This window comes from Octopus bimaculoides, chromosome 8, assembly GCF_046866305.1.
Source record: "Octopus bimaculoides isolate indiv1 chromosome 8, ASM4686630v1, whole genome shotgun sequence".
Classification (NCBI taxonomy): Eukaryota; Metazoa; Mollusca; class Cephalopoda; order Octopoda; family Octopodidae; genus Octopus; species Octopus bimaculoides.
In genome coordinates this window covers 58,532,323-58,558,270 of record NC_142935.1, presented here as the reverse complement: position 1 = coordinate 58,558,270, position 25,948 = coordinate 58,532,323, and the positions used below count along the sequence as shown (strand labels likewise).

General features: G+C 34.6%; 1 protein-coding gene across 3 annotated transcripts in view; it reads right to left on the bottom strand.

Moving 5' to 3' along the window:
* Positions 1 to 2,406, bottom strand: part of LOC106877777 (neprilysin) — a 323,337-nt gene extending 320,931 nt beyond the window's left edge. For 2 of the 3 annotated variants that reach the window (XR_016242904.1, XM_089356536.1), the window contains exon 1: positions 1,991 to 2,406. Coding sequence is in view for 1 of the 3 variants with exons in the window: in XM_089356536.1 (XP_089212662.1) it covers positions 1,991 to 2,019 (29 nt within the window). In the remaining 2 variants the exon portion in view is untranslated. The remainder of the gene's footprint in view (positions 1 to 1,990) is intronic. The other variant, XM_089356538.1, reaches the window with a different exon arrangement.
* Positions 2,407 to 25,948: the final 23,542 nt, after the last annotated feature.

Genomic DNA, 25,948 nt, shown 5'->3' with positions numbered 1-25,948 from the left:
TTGATTTTCAAAGCGGTCGATATAGCAAAATCAAAAGAAATTATGAGTGATAAACGCGAGATATTTACAAGCTTATATGAGAAACCATGTATTGGAATTATATAACACAACTTTAACACAAGTACTTTCGTAGCAGCTGGTATAAGAAATTATGTTAGCATCGAATGTAAAGTCTGAAGTTAACGCCAAAGTAAAATATCAGTTACATCTTAGATCTGACATTACATATATTTAAATTGAAATTATTATATTGTTGAAGCGACAGCGTAAGGAATTACACACATGTGTATTGTATTGACTTTCGTTTATTTTTATAGTATTCTATACTATAAAAATGAAAAGGTTTATGCGATAAGCACTGTCCAACAATTGCCCCTCATTATTGGTTTCATTTTGATTAGGTTTTATTTTCATTTCGTTCTTCATTAGTCAAATATATTTGCACACAAGTATTTATTTTAGCAAATAAACGGGCAGGAGATTGGTAGAATCGATAGAGAAAACGGACAAAATTCCTTGTCGCGTTTAGTGCATTACTTTTACGTTCCAAGTTCAATCACACATAGATTAATAATCTTTTTGGTCCTACTGGTTTCGCTAAAATAAAGAACTAGTTAAGTATTGGCAACGATTTAAACGACATTACTTCTTTTAAACATTCAATAAGGAGATTTTAAAAATGCAAAAATACTCCGAGGATTCTTATTGAGGTTTTCTTTTAATATTACATATTTTTTATAACAGGACATTCGACCGACAGGTAGTGTCACAACTGTAAAAAACCATGAAAATATAATTTCTTTGTGTCGATCAGAAGGCCAGTCGCAACCCGCCCGTTGCTGGCTGTTTTCGGCACATGGAGGTCTTCAAAATACAATTTCTGCGGAAAAGTGATTCTACTGTAATTTATATAAGGAAATATTTTTGCAATATAACAAAGCACCTACTGATCAAGCAGTGATCCATGATGAATAAATCTTTTGGGTGATCTAAAAACAATTAGGCGCTATGCTACTGTTAGAAATTAATATTACCAAATAATATCCATTAAGGCGACAAAGTAGCAAATCATTATCGCGTCGGAGAAAAAGCTTAGCAACATTTCTGCCAATTCTATACGTCGAAATCAAATTTTGGCTGTGCCTTTCATCATTTTGGAGTCGATAAAATAAATACTAGCCGAGTACTGAGACAGATTTAGTTGATTTACTCAAGCGTCGGAGAAAACGCTTAGCAAAACTTCTGCCAATTCGATAAAATAAATATTAGCCGAGTACTGAGACAGATTTAATTGATTTATTCATTTCCATAAAATTGCTGCCTTTGTGAGAAAATTTGAAACCATTATTTTGTTAAGTTTACGAACTGAGCTCAACTCCCGCTCAGGTTCACTTCGTCGTTTAGTCTTCCTAGTTCGAATGAATTGCTAAATTGGGGTGAAAAATGAAATAATTACAGTGATAGAGTCCATGCAATTAGCTATATCCTTTAAATATACTACAGTAGTAAGATCATATTCGAATATCAAAATCTAATGAATATAAAATAAAATATAATGCATAATAAACATATTGAACAAGTGAGGGGATATCTCTGTGGTCACTTAACCTGTTGGAAATAGCTACCAAATCTTCCCTTATATTTTGATATCTTGAAAAAATAAACCAAACACTCAGTATAATGGAGTCTAATCAGGACTTTCTTACTAGTATTACTGACCTCCAGTTTAATTATTGCACGGGTCCCTTTAGTTTTTGTTCTAACAGAACCAAAAGCATAAATAGATCAGATTTATAAGCCTAGACCCATAAGATCCCAGGGCCACTGAGCTGTGTATTCACGCCTTAAGAATGCACTAAATTTCAAGTACACTGCGATTTGGAACGTTACACGATGGTAACGGCTGGGACGTCATTCATTAGAGTGTATCAGAGAACAAACAATAACAGAAAAAATATTTTCATGAAAGAAAACTATTTTCGCACTTTACCTTGTGGTTGCTATAGTTTCCACCTCCATTTTTATTATTTCCTTTTAGTAAAAAAAAGAATTAATACAAATACTTAATTTCGCTTTTCCTTTCTGTTGATGCCTTGTTGTTTATTGTAGTTGTTATAATTAACCATGAATTGTAAACAGCATTATTATTACCATTAGAAACTTTTAGCGAGTTCAAGTGTGTGATACGTTGAAATGAATCTGCACTTTTATCTATGAGTAACAAATGTCCGTTGTCATTCCAGAGAATAAATAGTGAATGACTGTATTACATAAATGTTCAAAAATTTTACTATTGTTCGAATAATAACTTTGTTTCTCTTATTCCCTCAGTTTTGCGTGTTTGTTTCTCAATCTTACTCTCTCCCCCATTCTCTCACCTTCTCCCTCAACATCTCACTCTTTTTCTCTCTCACACACTCGTACACACATACACATACACACAAACACGCATATACACACACCTAGGTGTATGGAAATATTTGTATGTTCCCATACTAATCGCTTATCCCCTCCTTTTCTTTGATTCTAACCTTGTTTCCTTTTATTTCGTCTTCTCTTTCACACATATCTGTCTGAGAAACTATCAACCTCTGTGTGTCTAAACAGAAATAAACATTTACACACACAGACACGCGCACACACACACGCACGAACGCACACTAACGCGCGCGCACGCACACTCACATATATATATATATATATATATATATATATATATATATATATATATATATATATATATATATATATATATATATGTATGTATGTATGTATGTATGTATATACGTATGTATGTGTCTATGTATGTATGTATATTTAACAGAGTGGGAGATATATATATAAGGGGAGGAAAGACATAGACAAGAATCTTCGTTCGATGTATATTGAGATGTACAGTTATTGCCATAAACCAGTGGAACAATAGAACGAGTTTTTTTTTTTTTTTTTTGTAAACAAAGGTATACAGTGAATCATTGTCGTCGATGAAATGACAGTTTCTGGGCATTAGAATAGGATTAGAAACCTCAGTTACCTTTAATCTTTAGTGCATAAGCTATTGTTTCTGTTATTTCGGCGGGTGACTGTGAGGGAAGACGACAATATGTACAAGAACTATGCGGCCAGACGTTTGCAGGAAGAACTACGAGAAAACACTTTGCTTTGACGAACTAGTGTAATCCAACACTTTGTGCTGATTATACCGTGATTGTCTCCTAGTTTGCCTATCTTGTTATTTTCCTGTTCTGTAGAAATATAGTTAGTCATCACTGTTTACAACATATAGAACTGAAACTATTTTCCAAAATAATTTGTTTGCAATTAATTTTAAATTACATTTCCTGTCTTAATATGTCTTCGTCTGTCGAAGAAAAGAGAATTACAGTAGCTATGCAGCAAGGAGCAGCGAATTCTATATGAATTTAAAATTATTCGTCATCTTGAAAAGCAGGGTCTCTTCTCTGTATTATAGAAGAATAATTACACTGTAATTGCTGCAGAGTCTCCTCTCTATATTATTGAGGAATACTTACATTTTAATTACTGCTGCTTCGAACTCTCATACTGTCTACTTTTACTCACCTCTTTTTCTCTTTTTCGCTGTTTTCCTTCTTCTGTGCAGAAAACCTTCAAATGCTTTCTTACATAGATGCAAGTAAAATTTTCGGTTTCTGTCTGGAAGCACTAATTTTATTTATCTCTTTTCAAACCATTCGTTCATGCGAACCATGAATTCTTAAGAGTACATTAGGAAAACCTCACTTGACCACATGTTGCTGCAAATCATTTCTGCGCGACCCAATTAACAGTATTACGCTGGAATATTGAAATACGAAACTACTCGTAATTCTTATCTAGCTATGTCTTTGATTGTATTTCCGTGCTTAAATACGAGGTTTCTAGAATGTTAAGTGCGAGTGGTGCACAGACGCAGACTACTTTCTTGCCTAATCTTTTGTTCTAAACACCAGATTCGCGCTTCACTATGCCTGTTCTTATCGAGGTTGAATACGTAATGCCGTGTAAGAGGCATATATTTTGTAACCCTTCTTATTAAAATAGAGATTTGTTATTCTTCTCCTAACACCGTTTTGGAAATATTTCTCTTACAAAGTGATGTTCAATTACGGCATATCTTTCCGCGTGCTTTTCTTTCCCGCCTTGGAGGCAACTATATCATATGGAATAACTCTTTATAGACTTCAACCTACATAAAGATATTTTATAGTTCTTTTTGAAGTTGTTAGTGCTCCCGCCTATATTTTTTTGTCGCTCAATTTATATTTTGAACATAAATTTTGATGTGTAATTCTGTGTTTATATATTCGTCTGTTGACTTATAGTGTTGTTAAGTTTTGATTTTTTTTAAAGTGGACAGGAACGTGTAATATTTTCAGATATTCATGACTTACCTAAATTATGGCAAGTACCTCCATCTGTTCCACATAAGGCTATGCTGATCTAATAATAACAAAGAAAATAGTCGCTAACAAATGAAAAAGTACATTGCTAAAGAACAATGTCAATTTATGCCTGTACGGTAAGCAATAAAAATGGGTTAATCAGTCCTTTATGATTCTGGTCAAGTAATAAAGCAGTTTAGCACAATAAAATCAACAAAAAAAGACTTTTTAACAGAAAACAAAGCACAAATTCACTGTGCTTTCAAAATACGTTCAGCTTTGTCGATATACCACACCAATGATGAAGTATGCGATGACGACAAAGTCGACGTCGGTGGAATCTGAACTCCGAACGTAAAGTCGCTTAACATTTTGCCCGGTTTTCTAACAATTCTGCCAGCTCGCCGCCTTAATAATAATAATAATAATAATAATAATAATAATGATAATAATAATAATAATAATAATAATAATAATAATAATAATAATAATGATGATGATGATGATGATGATGATGATGATGATGATAATGATGATAATGATGATAATAATAATAATAATAATAATAATAATAATAATAATAATAATAATAATAATAATAATAATAGAAAGGATTGAGGTAACTCCTCCTGAAGATATAGAGTCAAAATTAAAGGAAGAGTGCCATTGTTATCTAGTGAACGATATTTCGACATCTTGTGTGTCTTCAACGGGTTCAAAGAAGAAATTTGTCAATCTAATTCATTTTGGTTAATATAGAAAAGATTGAGGTAACTCCTCCTGAAGATATAGAGTAAATATTAAAAGAAGAGTGCCATTGTTATTTAGTAAACCCGTTGAAGACACAGAAGATGTCGAAATATCGTTCACTAGATAACAATGGCACTCTTCTTTTAATTTTGACTCTTTAATGATAATAATAATAATAATAATAATAATAATAATAATAATAATAACATACACAAACGAAAGAGAAAATAAAGAAAGAGTACTATAGACGAGTTAGATCAATACTAAAAACAGAGCTCAATGCTAAAAACAAGATAATGGGTATCAACACTTTAGCTGTCCCAGTTATAAGCTACAGCTACAACATCCTTAACTGGACACTAAACAAACTATGTAAAATAGACAAGAAAACAAGAAAAATAATGACAGGATATAGGATGCACCACCCAAAATCTGACATAGAAAGGCTATATATACAACGCACAGAAGGTGGCAGGGGTCTTATACAGCTAGAAAACTATTATAAAATAACCACCATAGGACTGCAAAAATACCTACTCCAAAAGCAAGGGAAACTAATACAAATAGCCACAAAACACGAGCAAAACAAAAAGTTGTTTTCCGTATTTAAGGAAGCTGACAAATACAAACAAGAAATCAATCTACCTAACAAATACGAAGAAGAAGAAGAAGAAGAAGAAGAAGAAGAAGAAGAAGAAGAAGAAGAAGAAGAAGAAGAAGAAGAAGAAGAAGAAGAAGAAGAAGAAGAAGAAGAAGAAGAAGAAACAACAAAAGCTATAAAACAAATGAAATCCAAACTAAAACTAGAACAGCAACGAACGATGATAAAACGATGGCAAGAAAAGCCCCTACATGGTAAATACTGGGCTAAACTAAATGCAAAAGAAATAGACAGAGAAAAATCCCAGCAATGGCTGAGAAGCTCAGGACTCAAAGCAGAGACTGAAGGATTTTTAATTGCTGCACAAGACCAAAGCCTCCCCACCAGAAATTAACAAAAACACATAATGAAAAGAAATATAACAAGTAACTGTAGAATATGTGGAGATCGACAAGAAACAATAAATCATATTATCTCTGGCTGCCCAGTCCTGGCTAAGAAGGAATATATTCACAGACACGACAGAGCTGGGACCTATATACACTGGAAGCTATGCCAACACTATGGAATAACAACAGAAAAAAGATGGTATAAATACACGCCAGAAAAGGTCACAGAAAACGAGAAAGCAACCATATTCTGGGATATGCCAATACACACAGATAGAGAAATTAAGGAAAATAGACCAGATATAGTTGTCAAAGATCATGAAGAAAAAAATGCTTTCTAATTGATGTATCAATACCAGCAGATGACAACGTTTCTCTAAAAGAAATGGAAAAACTTTCAAAATACAAAGACCTGGAAATAGAGATAACTCGAATGTGGAATCTAAAAACAGAAACAATTCCTATCATAGTAGGTGCCTTAGGTATAATAAAAAAATATTCAGACAAATACATAACAAAAACACCAGGACTTACAAATATATATAACATACAGAAAATTGCACTACTGGTTACTGCACACATTCTACGCAAAACACTTTCAATACAGTAAACATGAGAGCACCACAGCAAACCACAGCACATACCCAAGGCGCACAGAGCTGCGCTCGGTAGTGAAATGAAAGCACGCTATAAAAATAAAACTACTGAACAATAATAATAATAATAATAATAATAATAATAATAATAATAATAATAATAATAATAATAATAATAATGGTTTCAAATTTTGGCAGCAATTTTCGGGGAGCAGGTGAGTTGATTATATCAATCCCACTGTTCAACTGGTACTTATTTTATCGACCCCGAAAAGATGAAAAAGCAAAGTCAGAATCAGAATTGACATGAGAGCAGAGAAAGCCCCTAAAAAACTGCTCAGCCGGAGACAGCCCGGGTTTTTGAGATAAGTACCTGGATGCTGAATGTCTCCCACGATAATTAAGAACCAAGTGTCAATGCTTATAATGAATGGAAAGAGATTCTGTGAAACCTCTGAAAGCATGCTGCTGCTCGCTCTTACAGGATTTACCAGAGCACACTAGACCGAGTTCTCTGAGAAGTAATAGAATTATAATAATAAGTTATGATGATTGCGTTGATAATGAGTGATTATTTCATTTATTTGCCACAAAGCTAGTAGATGAGATATGCATTGCATGATAAGGTAACAAATTGTGTGGTGGCTTATATAAAAGTTGAGAATAAATTAAGAGGTCAAATGGGGGTAAAAGTACACAGAATACAAAATATGTGAATATATCAAGGATATGCCTCTCAAAACAGAAGACAAATGCGTGTTATTTGAGGTAAATTTCGCTATTGTTCTTTTGGAGTTTTAGTGACATCGTAAAGGCTACTTTTCTCATGCATGCAGTAGTTATAAGAAATCTACGTTGTTTTATCTTGCAGTGTTTTGTTTAAATGGGTGTGGAATTTATAACTGAATCAGAGATCACAGAATAATCATAAACAGATTATAATGACGCCAACTACAGTGACAGACAAAGGTTAATCATGATGGCTACAACAAAATCAAATTTCAACTTAAATTCATCTTTTAAAAACAATTGCAGGAAAACACACAGAAACTTAGATTTGTATGTAAACAGACTTCAAATGTACAATTACACGTATATATATTATTTTACATTCTATTGTACATTACTTATTTCTTCATAATGATATTTGTCTTTTATTTCAAAATCTGAATAGAATCATACTTTAAGCCGATCAGGGCATATAACATATATAACCGTCTATAATATGTGTGTGTGTGTGTGTGTGTGTGTGTGTGTATACTTGCAAACGCTCGATTACACATGTGTATATATAAGATATAGACAATTGCAATTATATGTAAAACATATAAATAAATAAATATATATATTCTTATATTTTAACATATAATGCATGGGCATTATACTTACGCACACGCTCGCGCACACACAAACACACACTCACACATACACACACACACACACACACACACACACACACACACACACACATACATACATATATATATATATATATATATCGCGAATTAAAAGCAGCGCTAGTATTGTAAGCTTTATAGTCCCCACATAAACAATTTTTGTGCCTTGCTTAGTCGCCTAATATGCTGCAACGTAGCGTTTAGAGAGAGATTCACTAACAACGCAGGGTGTTAAAACATATAACGGTCACAGACAAGGGGAGGCAACTCGACTCGGATGGAACCTAATGTGATATATACCGATATTCCGCCACTTCTTGTCGTCTATTAAGAAAGATACAACGCCTAGAAAGAACTGAATCGCCGATTTATGAATATATGCTGCCCATGCGAAAACTGTTGCTTGATGTGCAACGGCGATGCACATATATAAGTGAATTAAATTACGAATTAAAAGATACGCTAGCAGTAAACATTATCGATAAAGGTAAAGTTAGTAAAATCGCATTCTCGAGTCATCCTGATTCACAATGACCGGTTTCTCGGTTTCATGCCATATATATTCCTCACTTGGACAGGACGCCGGTCCGTCGCAGGATAACTAATTTTTGCCAGCTAAGTGGACTGGAGCAGCAGGAAATAAAGTGTTTTGCTCAAGAAGACAACGCATCCCACGGTCCAGGATTCGAAACCGCAATCTTACGATCATGAGTTCAGCTCCTTAACCACTCAATCATACGCCTCCACAATATTATCGACCGCACATAAACAATGTATGTTTTTTTGTTTTTTTATTCGCCATTATTGTGGCTTATCAATGGCGAAACATCGGTAAACAACACTCTTCATCGCATCCAGCGTACTTAGTGACTCTCTTCCCAAACGATCTCACGCAGTAAATTCGGTGAATAAGCAGAATACTTACATTGTGTTTGCGCAATCGATAATATATATATGTCACTTAGGCAAATATATATACCTAAGACTAATAACTCGATGTAAAAATCAATATACGAATGTTTCATAACGAAGTGTTCGCTGAGGGTAGAGCGGCAATAAGAAATAGAGATGACAAAGAAATAAATAATTATCTTATGAGGTTCATTAGCTTATAGTTGTTTCTTCTATAAGATGCGGTGAACACATAGTTGAGTGCCTGAATAACACATTATATCTTCATCGAAGCCTCGAATATGAAGTACAACACATTTGGTAATGTATTATTTCTATTTTTGAAATCAGTAAATGTATTTCACTAGTATAATTATATGTTTACAAGAGCTAGTTAGGCATCTCCAACTAGCAAGCCATGCTACTCCAGACTGAAGACGAGCAATATCTCAGAAACTAGTCTCTGGATGCAGGCTTAGCTGGTTAGAGGTGCTTATCTCCCCCTTGTAAACATAAGGACACAGGAAATATGTCAAGGCTGACAGGAAGTGGTACTGCTTCCTAGGGCTAAATAGCAGTAGTATTATTCCCTTCAGGGGACTGTCACATTGAGTTGACGAATGTAGTATATATATATATATATATATATATATATATATATATATATATATATATATATATATATATGTATGTATATATATATATATATATGTATATATATATGTATATATATATATATATATATATATATATATATATATATAAATATATATATATATTCTTTATTCTTTACTTTTAATTATATCAGTCATTTGACTGCGGCGATGCTGGAGCACCACCTTTAGTTGAGTAAATCGACTTATTTTTTGCAAGCCTAGTACTTATTATATCGGTGTCTTTTGCCGAATCGTTAAGTTACGGAGACGTAAACACACCAGCATCGGTTGTCTAGCGATGTTGGAGGGGACAAACACATACACACACATATATACGTACATATATATATATATATATATATATATATATATATATGGGAGAATTTACGAAAAAACAACAGACGAAGACAGGTGGTGTAAAGAACAAATAGATGTATTAGTTTAACGCACGGGAATAGAGAAAGTCTTTAACGTTTCGAGCTACGCTCATCAACTGAAAGAAACACAGAAAGAAATCAGGAGAAAAACAAGGAGAAAAAAAATATAAATGTAGTGGTCAGCGATCTATATATGCCGGACACATGTGTGTGTGTGTATGTGTGTGTGTATGTGTGTGTGTGTGTGTGTGTGTCTGTGTGTGTGTGTCTGTGTGTGTGTGTGTGTGTGTGTGTGTGTGTGTGTGTGCAATTATGTATGTATATATGTACGTATATAAGTGTATGTGCATACGTAATTATATATACATGTATACATATATAGAGAAAGAAACACAGGAATTCAAAAAGGGAATTATGTGCGTATATATATATATGCTGATATTAAGCCTAATTAAGACTGTTCTTCCTTTTCTTTTCGATCTGCAGAGTAGTTTAATTTGCCAGATTTTTATGTCCACTACGACAGTTTACGTATCCCTTAAGACGTAAACATTTATGTAAATATGTCTAACTCCATGTTACACTAAATCATGATTGTTTTATATAACAGCTAAATCATGCTATTATTTTGTGATGTTATCACCAAGGAGTAAATGACGAAAGGGAAACGGTCGGTCAAAAGAGATCCAGGCATTTTTCTGCTGCATTTCAATAATTTACAAAGAATGTGAATACATCCTTACTTTTCCAACGTTTAAACTACAAGAGAATAAAATATTTTTCAGTACATTTCATGGATATATATATATATATATATATATATATATATATATATATATATATATATATATATATATATATATATATATATATATATATATATATATATATGAATGTATATAAATATAACTGCACATGTATGTGCATACTTCTATACATCTATTGATATATCTGTTTATGCATATATATAAAATATAAGGCGCATATACATATATATAGATAGATACATAGATATGCATGTATCTAAATATATACATATATATATATATATATGTATGTAGACAGGTAGAAATGTAGGTATGTAGGTAGGAAAGTAGCTATATATGCCTTATTATATTGTTTTGCATATATACATATATATGAATTTGCGTTTGCACGTACATACATCTTAAGTATGTGTATATAAGTAACATTAGTATATATATATATATATATATATATATATATATATATATATATATATATATATATATATATATATATATATATATATATATATATATATATATATATATATATTAATATATATATATATATATATATATAGTTGGACAAAAAACTAAACAAAAGACTAAGACGGGTGTGTAAACAACAAAATATGTATTAGTTTAACGCTCGGAAGTGAGAAAGTCTTTAACGTTTCGAGCCTACGATTTTCAACAGAAAGGAACACATAAATAGACAGAGAGAATATATATATATATATATATATATATATATATATATATATATATATATATATATATATATATATGGGTTTGTGTGTGTGTGTGTCTGTTGTATAGTGAAACTGTATACCCATCCCATTAAAAAGTGGTAGGAGTCAGCCATTAGAAACAGATCAGTAGCAGGTCAAGAGATGGTCGATAGTCGATTTGTTGAGAGTCGACAAATCTAGTCGATATCGTAGGAAGCTATCAGCAATAGTAAGACAGAAGAATTTAATGTATTACTACTCTCGTACGATGAGATATAACGGTATCCGATGACTAGTAACTATTTGGCTACTATCATAAAACAGCAACTACAGTACAACGGTAGTCACACATCACGGCAGTGAGAGGAAGTCACTTTACTCTGTGTGTGTGTCTGTCTGTCTGTCTGTGTGTGTGTGTGTGTCTTAAGACTTTATATTGCGTTCGTCATTTATGCACACCTCTAGATATGTATTCGATTACGACAGATAACATGATAAATGATTTCCACAGCGTATGGAAAAAGTATGTTCAAGAATATAGGTATATATATATATATATATATATATATGTATTGTATCAGGAAATTTAAATCATGATTCTTCTACAATTCCATTACATTTTGAGAAATTACAAGGATTTTTCAATGGCAATTTGATTTCTAGCAATATATATAGAAACGGATAAATTAAAATAACAGAATCAATCATCGAAGCCAGAAAATGCTTTCAATAAACTTTAATGAAAGTGTCATTTCGAAGTTGAACATTACCGTGTTCGTTAGTTGTGAATACTCGTTCTCAGAAAGAAATGTGTAAATAATATCAAATATGATAGGAGTGGCGTAGGAGTGGCTGTGTGGCAAGTTGCTTGCTTACGAACCACATGGTTCCGGTTTCAGTCCCACAGCGTGGTATCGTGGACAAGTGTCTTCTACTATAGCCTCGGGCCGACCAAAGCCTTGTGAGTGGATTTGGTAGATAGAAACTGAACGAGGCCTGTCGTATATATGTATATGTGTACGTGTGTGTGTGTGTGTGTGTGTGTGTGTGTGTGTGAATGTTTGTGTGCCTGTGCTTGTCCCCCACATCGCTTGACATCCGATGGTGGTGTGTTTACGTCCCCGTAACGTAGCGGTTCGGCAATAGGGACCGATAGAATAAGTACTGGGCTTACAAAGAATAAGTCCTGGGGTCGATTTGCTCGATTAAAGGCGGTGCTCCAGCATGGCCGCAGTCAAATTACTGAAACAAGTAAAGGAGTAAAAGAGTATGATATGTAGATGAACCTGCCTCGCGATAGGAAACGTAAACGGTGGCAGCGACATCAGACATCTTTATTCACCAAATGCCATATATTAGGCTCTCAATAATAACAATGTAAGAAAGCGGTTGTGCTGAAGCACAGCTGCAACTTTGAGCTAAAGTCGATAAAAAAATAATTGGTATGTTAATCCGATAAAAATTAATTTAACTTCAGCCCTTCGTTTATTTATTATTTTGGAAGTGACATAAAAAAAAAAGATTATGTCCCTTAGACACTTCATTTATTCTTGAAATGCAATTTTGTACATGCTGGAAAAGGGCCCGTAGCTCCCTTCGGAGGGCCACGGGAGACTCAGGACCACTTCCATTGTCTTCGTCGTGAGGTTTTACGCAAGAATTATCTTTTAGATTTTATATTCACGCTGCTGGTTTCTTTCCTATAGGCGGACATCAGACATACACACACACATCCATTTTTATTATATAGATATATCATTGCGAACGTCCTCATAAATTGCAGTATTATCATTATCATTATCATTATTATTATTATTATTATTATTATTATTATTATTATTATTATTATTATTATTGTTCTTGTTGTTGTTGTTATTATTTTTATTATTATTTCATTATTAAAAGTGGCGAGTTTGCAGAATCATTAGCAAGCCGGGCCAAATGCTTAGTAACATTTCATCCATCTTTACGTTTTTAGTTCAAATTCTACCGACATTGATTTTACCTTTCATCCTTTCGAGGTCGATGAAATAAGTACCAGTCACGCATTGGTTTGATGTAATCCGGTGACAAACTCTCCCAAAACCCTAACCCTCACGCCTTTAGCATAAAGATTATTATTGGTGCTGTTGTTGTTGTTGTTGCTGTTGTTGTTGTTGCTGTTGCTGCTGTTGTTGTTTTTGTTGTTAAATATATTACTTTTGTTTTAATTTTCCTTCGTACAAATTGCGACTATAATTCTTGTGACTGAAGGAAAATTTTCTATACTCGAGTTTCTTCTATCTGCGTATTCAGCGTATTGAAATGTTTAATATTTAATGAAATTTTAAATTAATGTTTTTTCAATTGGAGTAATATCTGTGTATGTATACCTGGGTACTTCTGGCTGTACACATACATGTATGTAGGTATGTATTTGTGTGTGTGTGTATTGAATTTACGCATAAATTATCTTTTTCTTTTTCTAATGTTAATTGAATTAACACGGGAAATGTTATTCTATTAGTGATTACTTCTTTTGCTTTTTTTATTTGTGGCTCTCTTCTTCCTTTACAAATTTTGTTTATCACTTTTGAAATGCGAATAAATTTAACATTTCTTCATACATATGTCGTTGGAATACCGAGCACAGAAAAATTAGTATTTTCAACACATTCTTCTCTAAACTAACGTAACAGATGAATTAACTAATGAGGCAAAAATATGCCTTTCTATATCTTTATAACTGTGTGCAGATATTCAAGTTCATATATGTAACCTTGTGGAGGTGCAATGGCCCAGTGGTTAGGGCAGTGGACTCGCGGTCATAGAATCGCGGTTTCGATTCCCAGACCGGGCGTTGTGAGTGATTATTGAGCGAAAAACACCTAAAGCTCCACGAGGCTCCGGCAGGGGATTGTGGCGAACCCTGCTGTACTCTTTCACCACAACTTTCTCTCACTCTTACTTCCTGTTTCTGTTGTGCCTGTAATTCAACGGGTCAGCCTTGTCACACTGTGTCACGCTGAATATCCCCGAGAACTACGTTAAGGGTACACGTGTCTGTGGAGTGCTCAGCCACTTGCACGTTAATTTCACGAGCAGGCTGTTCCGTTGATCGGATCAACTCGAACCCTCGACTAAAATTGGTATTCCACTATGACCGCAGTCAAATAACTGAAACAAGTAAAAGAGTAAAAGAGTATATTACAAATGTTTGCAAATCTTATTATAGTAAGATAATAGCAATTGAAATTTGTAGCAATGCTTCACTCCCTATATAACAGGCATATAACAACATGACAGCCAAAGCTACTGGATCTTTAGCAAGACACAATTTGCTGTATGGATGTCCCGGATGAGACACAGAGAGCAAAATGGATGCAACACATGTTGATCGGAATCCTGCCCATTAGTGACAGTAGCAAGATGGGTCGAAACGACCGTTGTACAATATAAAGACTATTACCAATTCCATCTCCTGGTTACTTAAGAAATTATTATTATTGTTATCGCAACTAACATTGCGGAGTTCCTGATGGGGACCCAACGGAAACACACCCCGACTGTGCATGACACCAGGTCGCCCAAACTGTGCCAGTGCTCTACTCAACACTTCAACACACTAATCGACATATACCCATTAGTCCAAAATACTAAATATATATATATATATATATATATATATGTATATATATATATATATATATATACATATATATATATATATGTGTGTATGTATGTATTATATATATATATGTGGTGTGTGTGTGTGTGTGTGTATGTATGTATGTATGTATATAATAATAATAATAATAATAATAATAATAATAATAATAATAATAATAATAGTAAGTAACAACAAATGAATGAGACCTCGGTATTAGATAAATAGTGGATTATTTACATATGTTATAATTTAGAGCCAACAGTAAAAGATAGACATTATAGTACTCGGAGTTTCGATTGTCGGAGCCAAGAGCTACGATACCTTCTCATCGGCTGTTATATTATATATAGATGCGTATGGTTTGCATAAAGATTACTCAATGTAAATAATCCAATACATATTTGTTAATTATTTTTGCAGTGCAATTGAGGAATTAGGCAAAATATGCAAAGCGTTGTCTATAAATGAAATACGGAAATATTTAATTACATCATTAGGATGTTAAATAATTCTATATTATTTTGTGAAAAATCCATTTTACAAATATATTGAAAATAAACTATCAATATGTTTCAAAGAAACAGATGTTATCGGTGAATCACATCACTAATATGTGTTCTATGTTTTTTTTTAATATTTTTGAAGACAATTATTGGGGAAATATTTCCTTTGGAAATTCTCATATAATGGAAATTATTCCTTTCACAGTTGAGATCTTGACAATTCTAGAAGAGAAATTGAGATTGAGATTTTTGATAATTCAACATGGAACATGTTTGGTTTCAAGATTTTCATGTAATTTCCAATTGATGCTGGTTTGAAATTATCTCAAGAAGAATAATTGAATCTATTGATCGTTTACTAAAAATTAAATCCGAAGAACTGTTTCTTGTAAAAGTGTTGGCATGTCATCATAAACGGATATCTTTCAGTAGTTAAAAAATCATTATTTTCATTCAATTTGAAACGTCATATTTCAGTGAATTAATATTTTCTTTATTGATCAGGAATAAAAGTTGTAAAAAGTATCCTGTGTACTGAGAAGAAATGAAAGTCTGTTTATTTACAACTTTTAAAAAACTATGTAAAGTCAATTGCGATCAAATGTCACCTATAAATGATAAACGGCATAAGGTAAACAGTTTGCGAAGCTTTTTTTTTTTTTTATCAAAATTTCAAATTTTAAAGCGTTTTCCAGAAACACTATGCAAATTAAACTTGTTTTTTTGTTTTTTTCATTTTTTATATATCTAGTACACTATGCAATCATAAAGTTTAAGAAATATTGACATACGGATGCATATGGCCTACTAGTCATAGCATCCAAAACTATTTCAGATCATATACCAATATTAAATATGAAAACGTTGGACAACTTAATCATGGGTAAAATACTCTGGAGATTAACAAAAAAATCCTAAAGACATAAATACGGTTCATAATTAACTACTCGATCACGGTTCACCTTTAACACAGTGACATGGGCGCAGGCATGGTTGTGGGGTAGGAAGCTAGCATTATAACTAGTTTCGAGTGCAGCTTGACTGCGTGGATCTTTTGTTTGGTGTCTTCTGCTTAAACCCCGAGCCATGGAGGCGCAATGGCCCAGTTGTTAGGGCAGTGGACTCGCGGTCATAGGATCGCGGTTTCGATTCCCAGACCGGGAGTTGTGAGTGTTTATTGAGCGAAAACACCTAAAGCTCCACGAGGCTCCGGCAGGGGATGGTGGCGAACTCTGCTGTACTCTTACACCACAACTTTCTCTCACTTTTACTTCCTGTTTCTGTTGTGCCTGTATTTCAAAGAGCCAGCCTTGTCACACTGTGTCACCCTGAATATCCCCGAGAATCTACGTTACGGGTTCACGTGTCTGTGGAGTGCTCAGCCACTTGCACGTTAATTTCACGAGCAGGCTGTTCCGCTGATCGGATCAAATGGAACCCTCGACGTCGTAAGCGACGGAGTGCCAACAACAACAACAACAACAAAACCGAGCCAATTAATGTCTTGTGAGTGAATCCGCTATACGGACAATGCATGATAGCTTGTCACTAACATACATACATATATACATACGTGTGTGTGTATGTGTGTATACATACACACACACGTACACGTGTGAGATGGGATGACTTTGTCACTTTTTGTCTGACAACTTGCGATTTAGCAGAAGTGATCCATAGAATAAGCACTGGATTCAGGTTATTCGACTAGATCCTATGAAACCAAACAACCTAGCATCGAAATTTAAGAAATGGTACAGGTGATTCTGATCCAAAATTAAAGAATGGTATTTATTTATTCCACCGAAGTAAGGACGACAGACAATGCTGATGTTACTGAGGTACGAAATTACATTGTACGGAACGGAATGATTAATTAAATACAGCACAGTATATTTAAGTTATTAGCGAGTGCACAGCTAGACAAATGTTTTCAAAATGCTTAAGTAGACATTCTAATTCAGTGAATTTTGCTCAATAATCAGAAGATCATTAGGATTCTTGTAAACAAAGACCTTACTCCGCCAATCTATATGTATATTTCTCATCAATTTGTACAATGCTTTAAGCTGTAATAATTAATATTCATTTCTATCATTTCATTCTGTTACATAATATCACATATTCATTAAAAATATATTTTCGTTTTATTTCCTTTTACGCAAACAAATATTTAACCAATGTAATGCAAGTTATATATGTGTGTGTGTGCGTGTGTGTGTGTGTGTGTGTGTGTATGTGTGTGTGAATGTACATACATATATAAATACATACTTGCATACATAAATACATATAATTTACTGTCCCGTTATAGGCAGGATCAACAAGAAAAGCACTCTGCCTAGTGAGAGATAAATATCATGTAATATGCACCATTCCAAAGTTATGTAGTAGTAGTAGTAGTAGTAGTAGTAGTAGTAGTAGTAGTAGTAGTAGTAGTAGTTGTAGTAATAGTAGTAGTAGTAGTAGTACTACTACTACTACTACTACCACCACCACCACTACCACTACTACTACTACTACTACTACCACTACCACTACTACCACCACCACCACTACCACTACTACTACTACTACTACTATCACCACCACTACCACTACTACTAATAATAATAATAATGATTTCAAAATTTGACACAAGGCCAACAATATCTCTGGGAAGGTAGCAAGTCCATTACATCGACCCTGGTACTTGTCTGGTACTCATTTTATCGATCCCGTAATTACGAAAGTTCACCTCAGCGGAATTCGAACTAAGAACGTAGAGACAGAAAAGATGATACTAAGCATTTTGCTCGGCCAGCCACGCTCGTCATTAAATGACTAAAAAGAAAAGAATGAACAACGGTCTAGGGAAGGCATATGGCATAGTGGTTAAGAGTGCGGGCTACCAACCCCAAAATTTTGAGTTCCATTCCAGGCAGTGGTTATAGCTGACACACAACGATACAACATCCGCTGCCGGGCAGTTGCTGCAAAATTTTCTCTCCACTCATTCACCTTCACAAGTAGAGTCACTTATGCCAGGTGTGCCTCTTTGTCGTAAAGGGAGAATTGGAAGTACTGTGCTGATTTCGTCGACAACCCGGGAAAAGATCGCTTGCTCGTAATGCCTCTTCCACTACTTACTTCACCGTGTTGTAATTGCTGCCATTGATCTTGTTGATGTTGTTGTTCATGGTTTTGTTATTTTTGTCCTTGTTGTTGTAGTTGCTTTTTCACTGATGTTATTACTGTTGTTGCCGTTGCTTTTGCTCCTGCCGTTTTGGTTTGTGCCGGTGTTCTCTTTGAAAACCATAAACGTTATTGTTACCATTGCTAGAGTTGTTACTTGTGTTATTACTGTTTTTCCTGTGCAATTTTTTTCTAATGACGTCAGTAAAAGTATGATTCTTTATTCTTGCTACCTTCTCAGTGAATCTGGAGGAAGACATCATGGGCGCCATATCGCCAACACAAAAATCAGAAACAGAGGAGAGCAAATAAAATATGACAAAAACCGTGTTCTTTAGAGAATAAACAAACGGCCCTTTTCACTTCGTGAAGTAGGAGCCAAGATTTAACAATTTTTTTCTGAGAGTAAACAAATTGTTTCCAATAATGTTTAACATACCTTCGAAGCCGCTACAACGTATGTCCACAACAGACGATAGTAGTAGTAGTAGTAGTAGTAGTAGTAGTAGTAGTAGTAGTAGTAGTAGTAGGACACGGTATATTAATGTATTTTGCAGAATCTCTATTTTAAGAGGATATCAACAAATAAACGACATTTGCTAAGTGGTGTGGGAACTATCATACACACATATACATAGCGGTCTCTCTCTCTCTCAAATATATAAAAGGTGGCAATTTAAAGTTTCCCGTTTTAACATTACCTTATACATTGGCACTAAATATATGGCTCAGTGGGGTTAGAGCATCGGGATCACAAGCATGAGTTAGTAAGTTCGATTCCTAGACCGAGCCGTGTGTTGTGCTCTTGAGCAGGACACTTTATTTCACGTTGCTCCACTTCACGCAGCAGTAGAAACAAGTTGCCAAGTCACTGGTGCCTAGCAGTATCGATCTTTGCCTTTCCCTTGGATAACATCGGTGGTGTGTACAGGTGAGTTTGGTATGCATGGACAACTACTGGTCTTCTATGAACAACCTTGTTCGGACTTGTAGCTCAGAAGGGGAACATTCTACGTGCGATTCCATGGTCACTTATGACCGAAGTGGGTTTTTACCCATTATACTTTGGATGCATTTAGTGATGTTTGCTTGTTTAAAGGTCTCTGGGTGTAAACAGAAAATATTTCTTCTCTTCGCATCTCTTTCTCCTTCTTTCTCTCTCTCTCTCTATCTCTCTCTCTCTCTATCTCTCTCTCTCTCTCTCTCTCTCTCTCTTTCTTCCTCTCTCTATCTGTCTCTCCCCACCACTATCTCTCTATCCCTCTCTCATTTCTTCGTTCTCCCAATACATACATAATTTCATGGTTAAGAAGTACTCTTTGAAACCACCTGAATTTGAGAGCGCACCCAGTGAGCACCACACTGTACAAGTGCTTTCTATCATAGTTGCGGACAGATCAGTATCTTGTGAATTAATTTCTTCCACGGAAACAGTGTGGAAGCTCATATTTAAGCAGAACCGTTATTTTACTGATTTAACCAAGACATGTTGTCAAGTAGAGCGAGACAGCACAGAGGCACACTCTCACTGACAAAGACATACACACATATTCATCCAAGCTCTCTCTCTCTCTCTCTCTCTCTTTCTCTCTTTCTCTCTCTCTCTTTCTCTCTCTCCCTCTCCCTCTCTCCCTCTCACTCTCTCTCTCTCTCTCTTTCATACACACGCTTCTCTGTATATGTTTATGCTTGAGTGTCTGACGGTCTTCTGCTCAGTTTCTGCCAAATTTCAATCAAAAGAAGCTGATGCAGAATAAACTTGCCCAAAATACTGAGCAGATGGCTTTGAACATGGAATCAAACAGTTAGCGTTAAGAAGCGATACAGACCTCTTAATCATACCTCCCTTCTTGCACCTGCAACTCTGTATCTGTGTCTGTATGTGTGTAGCATTATGATATTGAAAAAAAAATTTGATATATACTTTTATCAAATTCTACTATGACAATGCTAATACTAAAGCGCAATTAATTTCATAACACCATTTAAATTGTTAAAAACATGAATGTGATACTAACGACTGTAGATAAATATTAAGATAATGTAACAATACGATGTTATATCTTAAACAATAGATAAAAGATGATTTTGAAAAATGGCATTATAGCTCAAACAATAAAGGCTTTGTTTAAATTATACAACAAAAACAAAAATAAGACTACGAAATTTAATAACGCTACGAATATTTACGAATTCATTTATAAGTTTGCTATTGTTTGGTGAATCGTTAATTATTTTTCTAAAATGTATTTCATAAATTTCAATGTTGGACGTTGGGAGGTAAGGTCTTTTGTATGTGAGAAAGACTTTTTTAACGAACAACGCATATCTAATAAACGCATATATGCATGTTTAAGTGTGTGCATGTGTGGGTTTCTTGTAGCTTTCCTACAAATGTGCAGTGCTCAATGCAGAATTGTATAAAATGTGAGCAGTCTGTTTTAATCGTGTGTTCATAAACTCAAACTAAAATTTCCAAACGTGCTGTGACCTAGAGTGGAGGCGCAATGGCCCAGTGGTAAGGGCAGCGGACTCGTGGTCGGAGGATCACGGTTTCGATTCCCAGACCGGGCGTTGTGTTTGTGTTTATTGAGCAAAAACACCTAAAGCTCCACGTGGCTCCGGCGGGGGGTGTGGCGACCCCTGTTGTACTCTCTCGCCCCATCTTTCTCTCACTCTTTCTTCCTGTTTCTTGAGTAACGCTGCGATGGACTGGCGTCCCGTCCAACTGGGAGGAACACATATGCCATAGAAACCGGGAAACCGGGCCCATGAGGCTGGCTGGGCTTTAAAAGGGTGCAAAAAAAGCTATGCCCTAGAGAAACACACCACTATCGAAATATATTTGGTAATCACATGGGAATAAACTGACAATCAAAGAGCAGTAACATCAGCAGTCACTTTCTTAGAGAAAATGCGCATCATCTGAAATCCTGTCTTAATCCTAGACATAATATCCAAACTCTTCTCCATTTGGTTCCACATGATACATTTCTTACTGATTAGCTTTACAAAAAAGTGCAACCCCAAGCACCTGATCAAAAGAGTGGATGCCTCAGACAATATGGGCATCCGCTTGACCAAACACATGTATCGAGCTGCATGACCAACTGGTTATATGTGAAGCAGAATCGCCATCAGACACCCGTTGACACCTTTTTTTCCACAAAAGATCTTTATATTTTTGCCACTCACATTCGTAGTCAGAATCGGTATAATCAATACAATATTGAGGAGGTCTCATATAACTGTAACATGCCCGGAGTTATCACATTATATTCCATAGAAAGAATTTAAAATTTGGATTTGTCTTCCTTAAAATTTATTTGACTAAAACTCATTAGCACTATTGTCCTTTCGCTTTACACTGAATGAGTGACTTCAATGGATTAAAAATATTGATGCGTTTAGTTCTCATTTAATTGTTTTCTGTTTTTCTTTTTTTAAACAAAAGGCAACCTCGAGAAAAGACTCCCGTGACACTATTATAAATCATAAACGTTTTTTATTTTTTCCTGGCGAAAACTTTTGCTTTATCTTTAGTGGGGTAAAGAACATAAAAATATTTCTTTTGTAACTACATCAGTTCAGTAAAAGTTCTGTTTGAGCTGGTTGTGACAAGGAAATATAGGATGCAGTTTCATAAGGGAACGAAGGCAGTTTGAACATGTTGAAAAGAAATAAGAAGAAAGAAATTGGTTGTGAGAATGAGCGTAAATCGATGAATGGAATTGATATATTAAAATCAATACGCTTCACAAGTAAGGTTCATACCACTCCTCCCAAATCATTCTTGACAGTTATATATGTATCTTATATATCATTTAAAATGTATGCATGTCTGTGTTATCATTGCTGTTGCAAATATTGCAGTGTTCTGTGTTGATTTCCATACATATGCCCGTTCAAAGATATTACTTGATAATAAAAAATGCATATTTAAGATTAACAATAATAATCTTTTATACTGTAGGAACAAAACCTGAAATCTGGGGGCATGGGGCTGGTCGATTACGTCGAACCCAGTACTCAACTGCTACCTTATTTCATCGATCCAAAAAAGGGATGAATGTTAATGTCGACACAAGAAATTACAGACCTATAACGTGCCTACCGTCAACATATAATGTCCTCGCAGTAATTATGTATATCCGATTGTCTACACGTCTGGAAAACAAACATGTATTACCAGAAGAACAAAATGGGTGGTAGAAAAGGAAGTATAGCTGTACAGAACAGCTACTGGTGAATTGTACCACTATAGAAAATTCTACCGAGAGGAAAAAAACTCAAGATGGCATGAATTGATTACCAGAAAGTTTCTGACAGTATTCCATACTTATGAATATTAGAGTCTCCCCTGATAATTAAAGTAGCCACAACACTGCTACAGAATATATTTCATTCTAAGAGAAAATTGAAAAACTGTTGTGACGAAAAGATACAAAAATGTCATTGAAAGCTACCCTATAGGAATCTTCTATGTATAGCGTCCATCATTCTTTTCTGCCTTACTCTAACCCCACTAACGAACTTACTTAATGAAACTCCCATAAGATTTAGATGTTACAGACAAAATACAAATTACCTCCTATATATGAATACCTGAAATACCTTTATAAAAAACAGGATTAGAAAAGCCTCTAAAAATTTTCCATAGTATCAGCAAAGACATAAGGACGATTAAAAGATTAAACACATGCTCCAAAACAACAATTAGAAGTGGCAAATTAACCAGCACGAATGAAACGTTAGATACAGAGATTGAAAACAGTGATTTAGATCACAGCCATCCACACACTCACACACTCACATACACACACGTATATGTATATATATATATATATATATATATATATATATATATATATATATATATATATATATATATATATATATATATATATATATATATATATATATTTACATTCTTTTATTCTTTTACTTGTTTCAGTCATGCTGCTATGCAACACATGGAAATTGAATAGTAACTTATGAAAGAATACTATAGAAGAGCGAGACCAATATTAAGAACCGAACTGAATGCTAGCAATAAGATAATAGGTATAAATATGTTATCCAAACAAGTTATAAACTACATCTTCAATATGATAAATTGGAACTTAAATGAGTTCAAATGTTTTGATAGAAAAGTGCTGACAGCATAATGATGTCACCATCTCAGAGCAAATATAGACAGAATATAGTTTGCCCACGCAGAAACACAAGGAAGCCCGATACAAACAGAAAATTTGTATAAAATAACAACAGTTGGACTGGACAAATAATTAGAAACCAATGAAGGAAGACTTATAAGTATAATAAAGAAACATAGAAAAAACTTTTCTCAATTATCAACGAAGCGATATTAGACACAAATTACACTGAAACAATAAATTTAGATAACTCAATAGAAATGGTTACAGAGACAAAAAAAAAACAAACAATACGAAAACAAAATAACAAAATATACTAAAGAATAACATCGAGAAGCAAACCACTGAACAGCAATTATCCCGCAAAACACGACAGAGAAATAAAAGTCAAGTGAAAAGTGAAGAATGGACCCGAAATTCCTGTATAAAAGCAGAAACGGAAGGAAGGATTGAAACAACTATAAAAATGAAACAAAGGAAATTGATCATAAAACCACATGTGGAATGTACAATCAGGACACTGAGACAATTGACCGCATCATTTCTGGCTACCCAATTCTTACTATAACTGAATATATACATAGGCTTGATCGAGTTGGGAACTACATCCTTTCTGCAATTTGCCAACACGTCGATGTCAAAACGAAGAAGTGGTGCAGTCATGTACCATATACGATACAGGACAACAAGCTAGCTAAAATAATCCGGAATATGCCTGTTCACACTAAGAAATAAATCAAGGCAAACCGTCCAGTCATAATAATAAAGGACTGCAAGACAAACACATACAAACTGATAGACATCAGAATCCCTTCTGAAGAAAATATTGCTTGCAAAGAATATGAATAGGCGCAGGAGTGGCTGTGTGGTAAGTAGCTTGCTTACCAACCACATGGTTCCGGGTTCATTCCCACTGCGTGGCACCTTGGGCAAGTGTCTTCTACTATAGCCTCGGGCCGACCAAAGCCTTGTGAGTGGATTTGGTAGACGGAAACTGAAAGAAGCCTGTCGTATATATGTGTATATATTATATGTATATATGTTTGGGCGTATGTGTGTCTGTGTTTGTCTCTCCAACATCGCTTGACAACCGATGGTGGTATGTTTACGTCCCCGTAACATAGCGGTTCAGCAAAAGGAGACCGATAGAACAAGTACTAGGCATCCAAAGAATAAGTCCTGGGGTCGATTTACTCGACTAAAGGCGGTGCTCCAGCATGGCCACAGTCAAATGACTGAAACACGTAAAAGAGTAAAAGAGTATCCATGAACATATAAGGACCTTGAAATCAAAATATTCAGACCAAAACAATATCTAAGGGATCTGGATCAGTAGAATACCTCAAATAGGACTCTCTTCACACACAATACACATTCTATACATTAAGCACGTAATAATAAAAATCAACACAACTCACGCAACATATAATCAAGAAAATTACGATACCCTATCAAATAATTCAACTCGAATTACACACACTACGCACAACTAAAGAAATACAGATACCACAAGAAACATTAATTAAACCTCATAATAAGACAAACCGATGCACTACACCGATAAGAGTCTATAACAGGAGTGTATATTCCTAGATAATGCTGCTAAAACTTTTGAAAGACAGAGATGATGTAATACTGGCCGGAATCTGTTGTTCGAAATCGAACCGTTATAATTAACTTGACAAGACCAGGTTTTAGACTGTAAGCAACAAATATATATACAATGTTTGATGACCATTACTATAGGGGCGGTGTGGATTAGGTACATGTGAAGGTAGAGAATGATGGGAGAGAACTACACTGGTGCAGGGGATGAGAAAGGCAGTTTACAGTGACATCAAAAGCAAGTACATAGGGAGTACTACAAGTACTCCTTTAAAAGAAAAAGTGTAAACCCAATTGCTAAAGAAGACAGAAACAAGACATAAG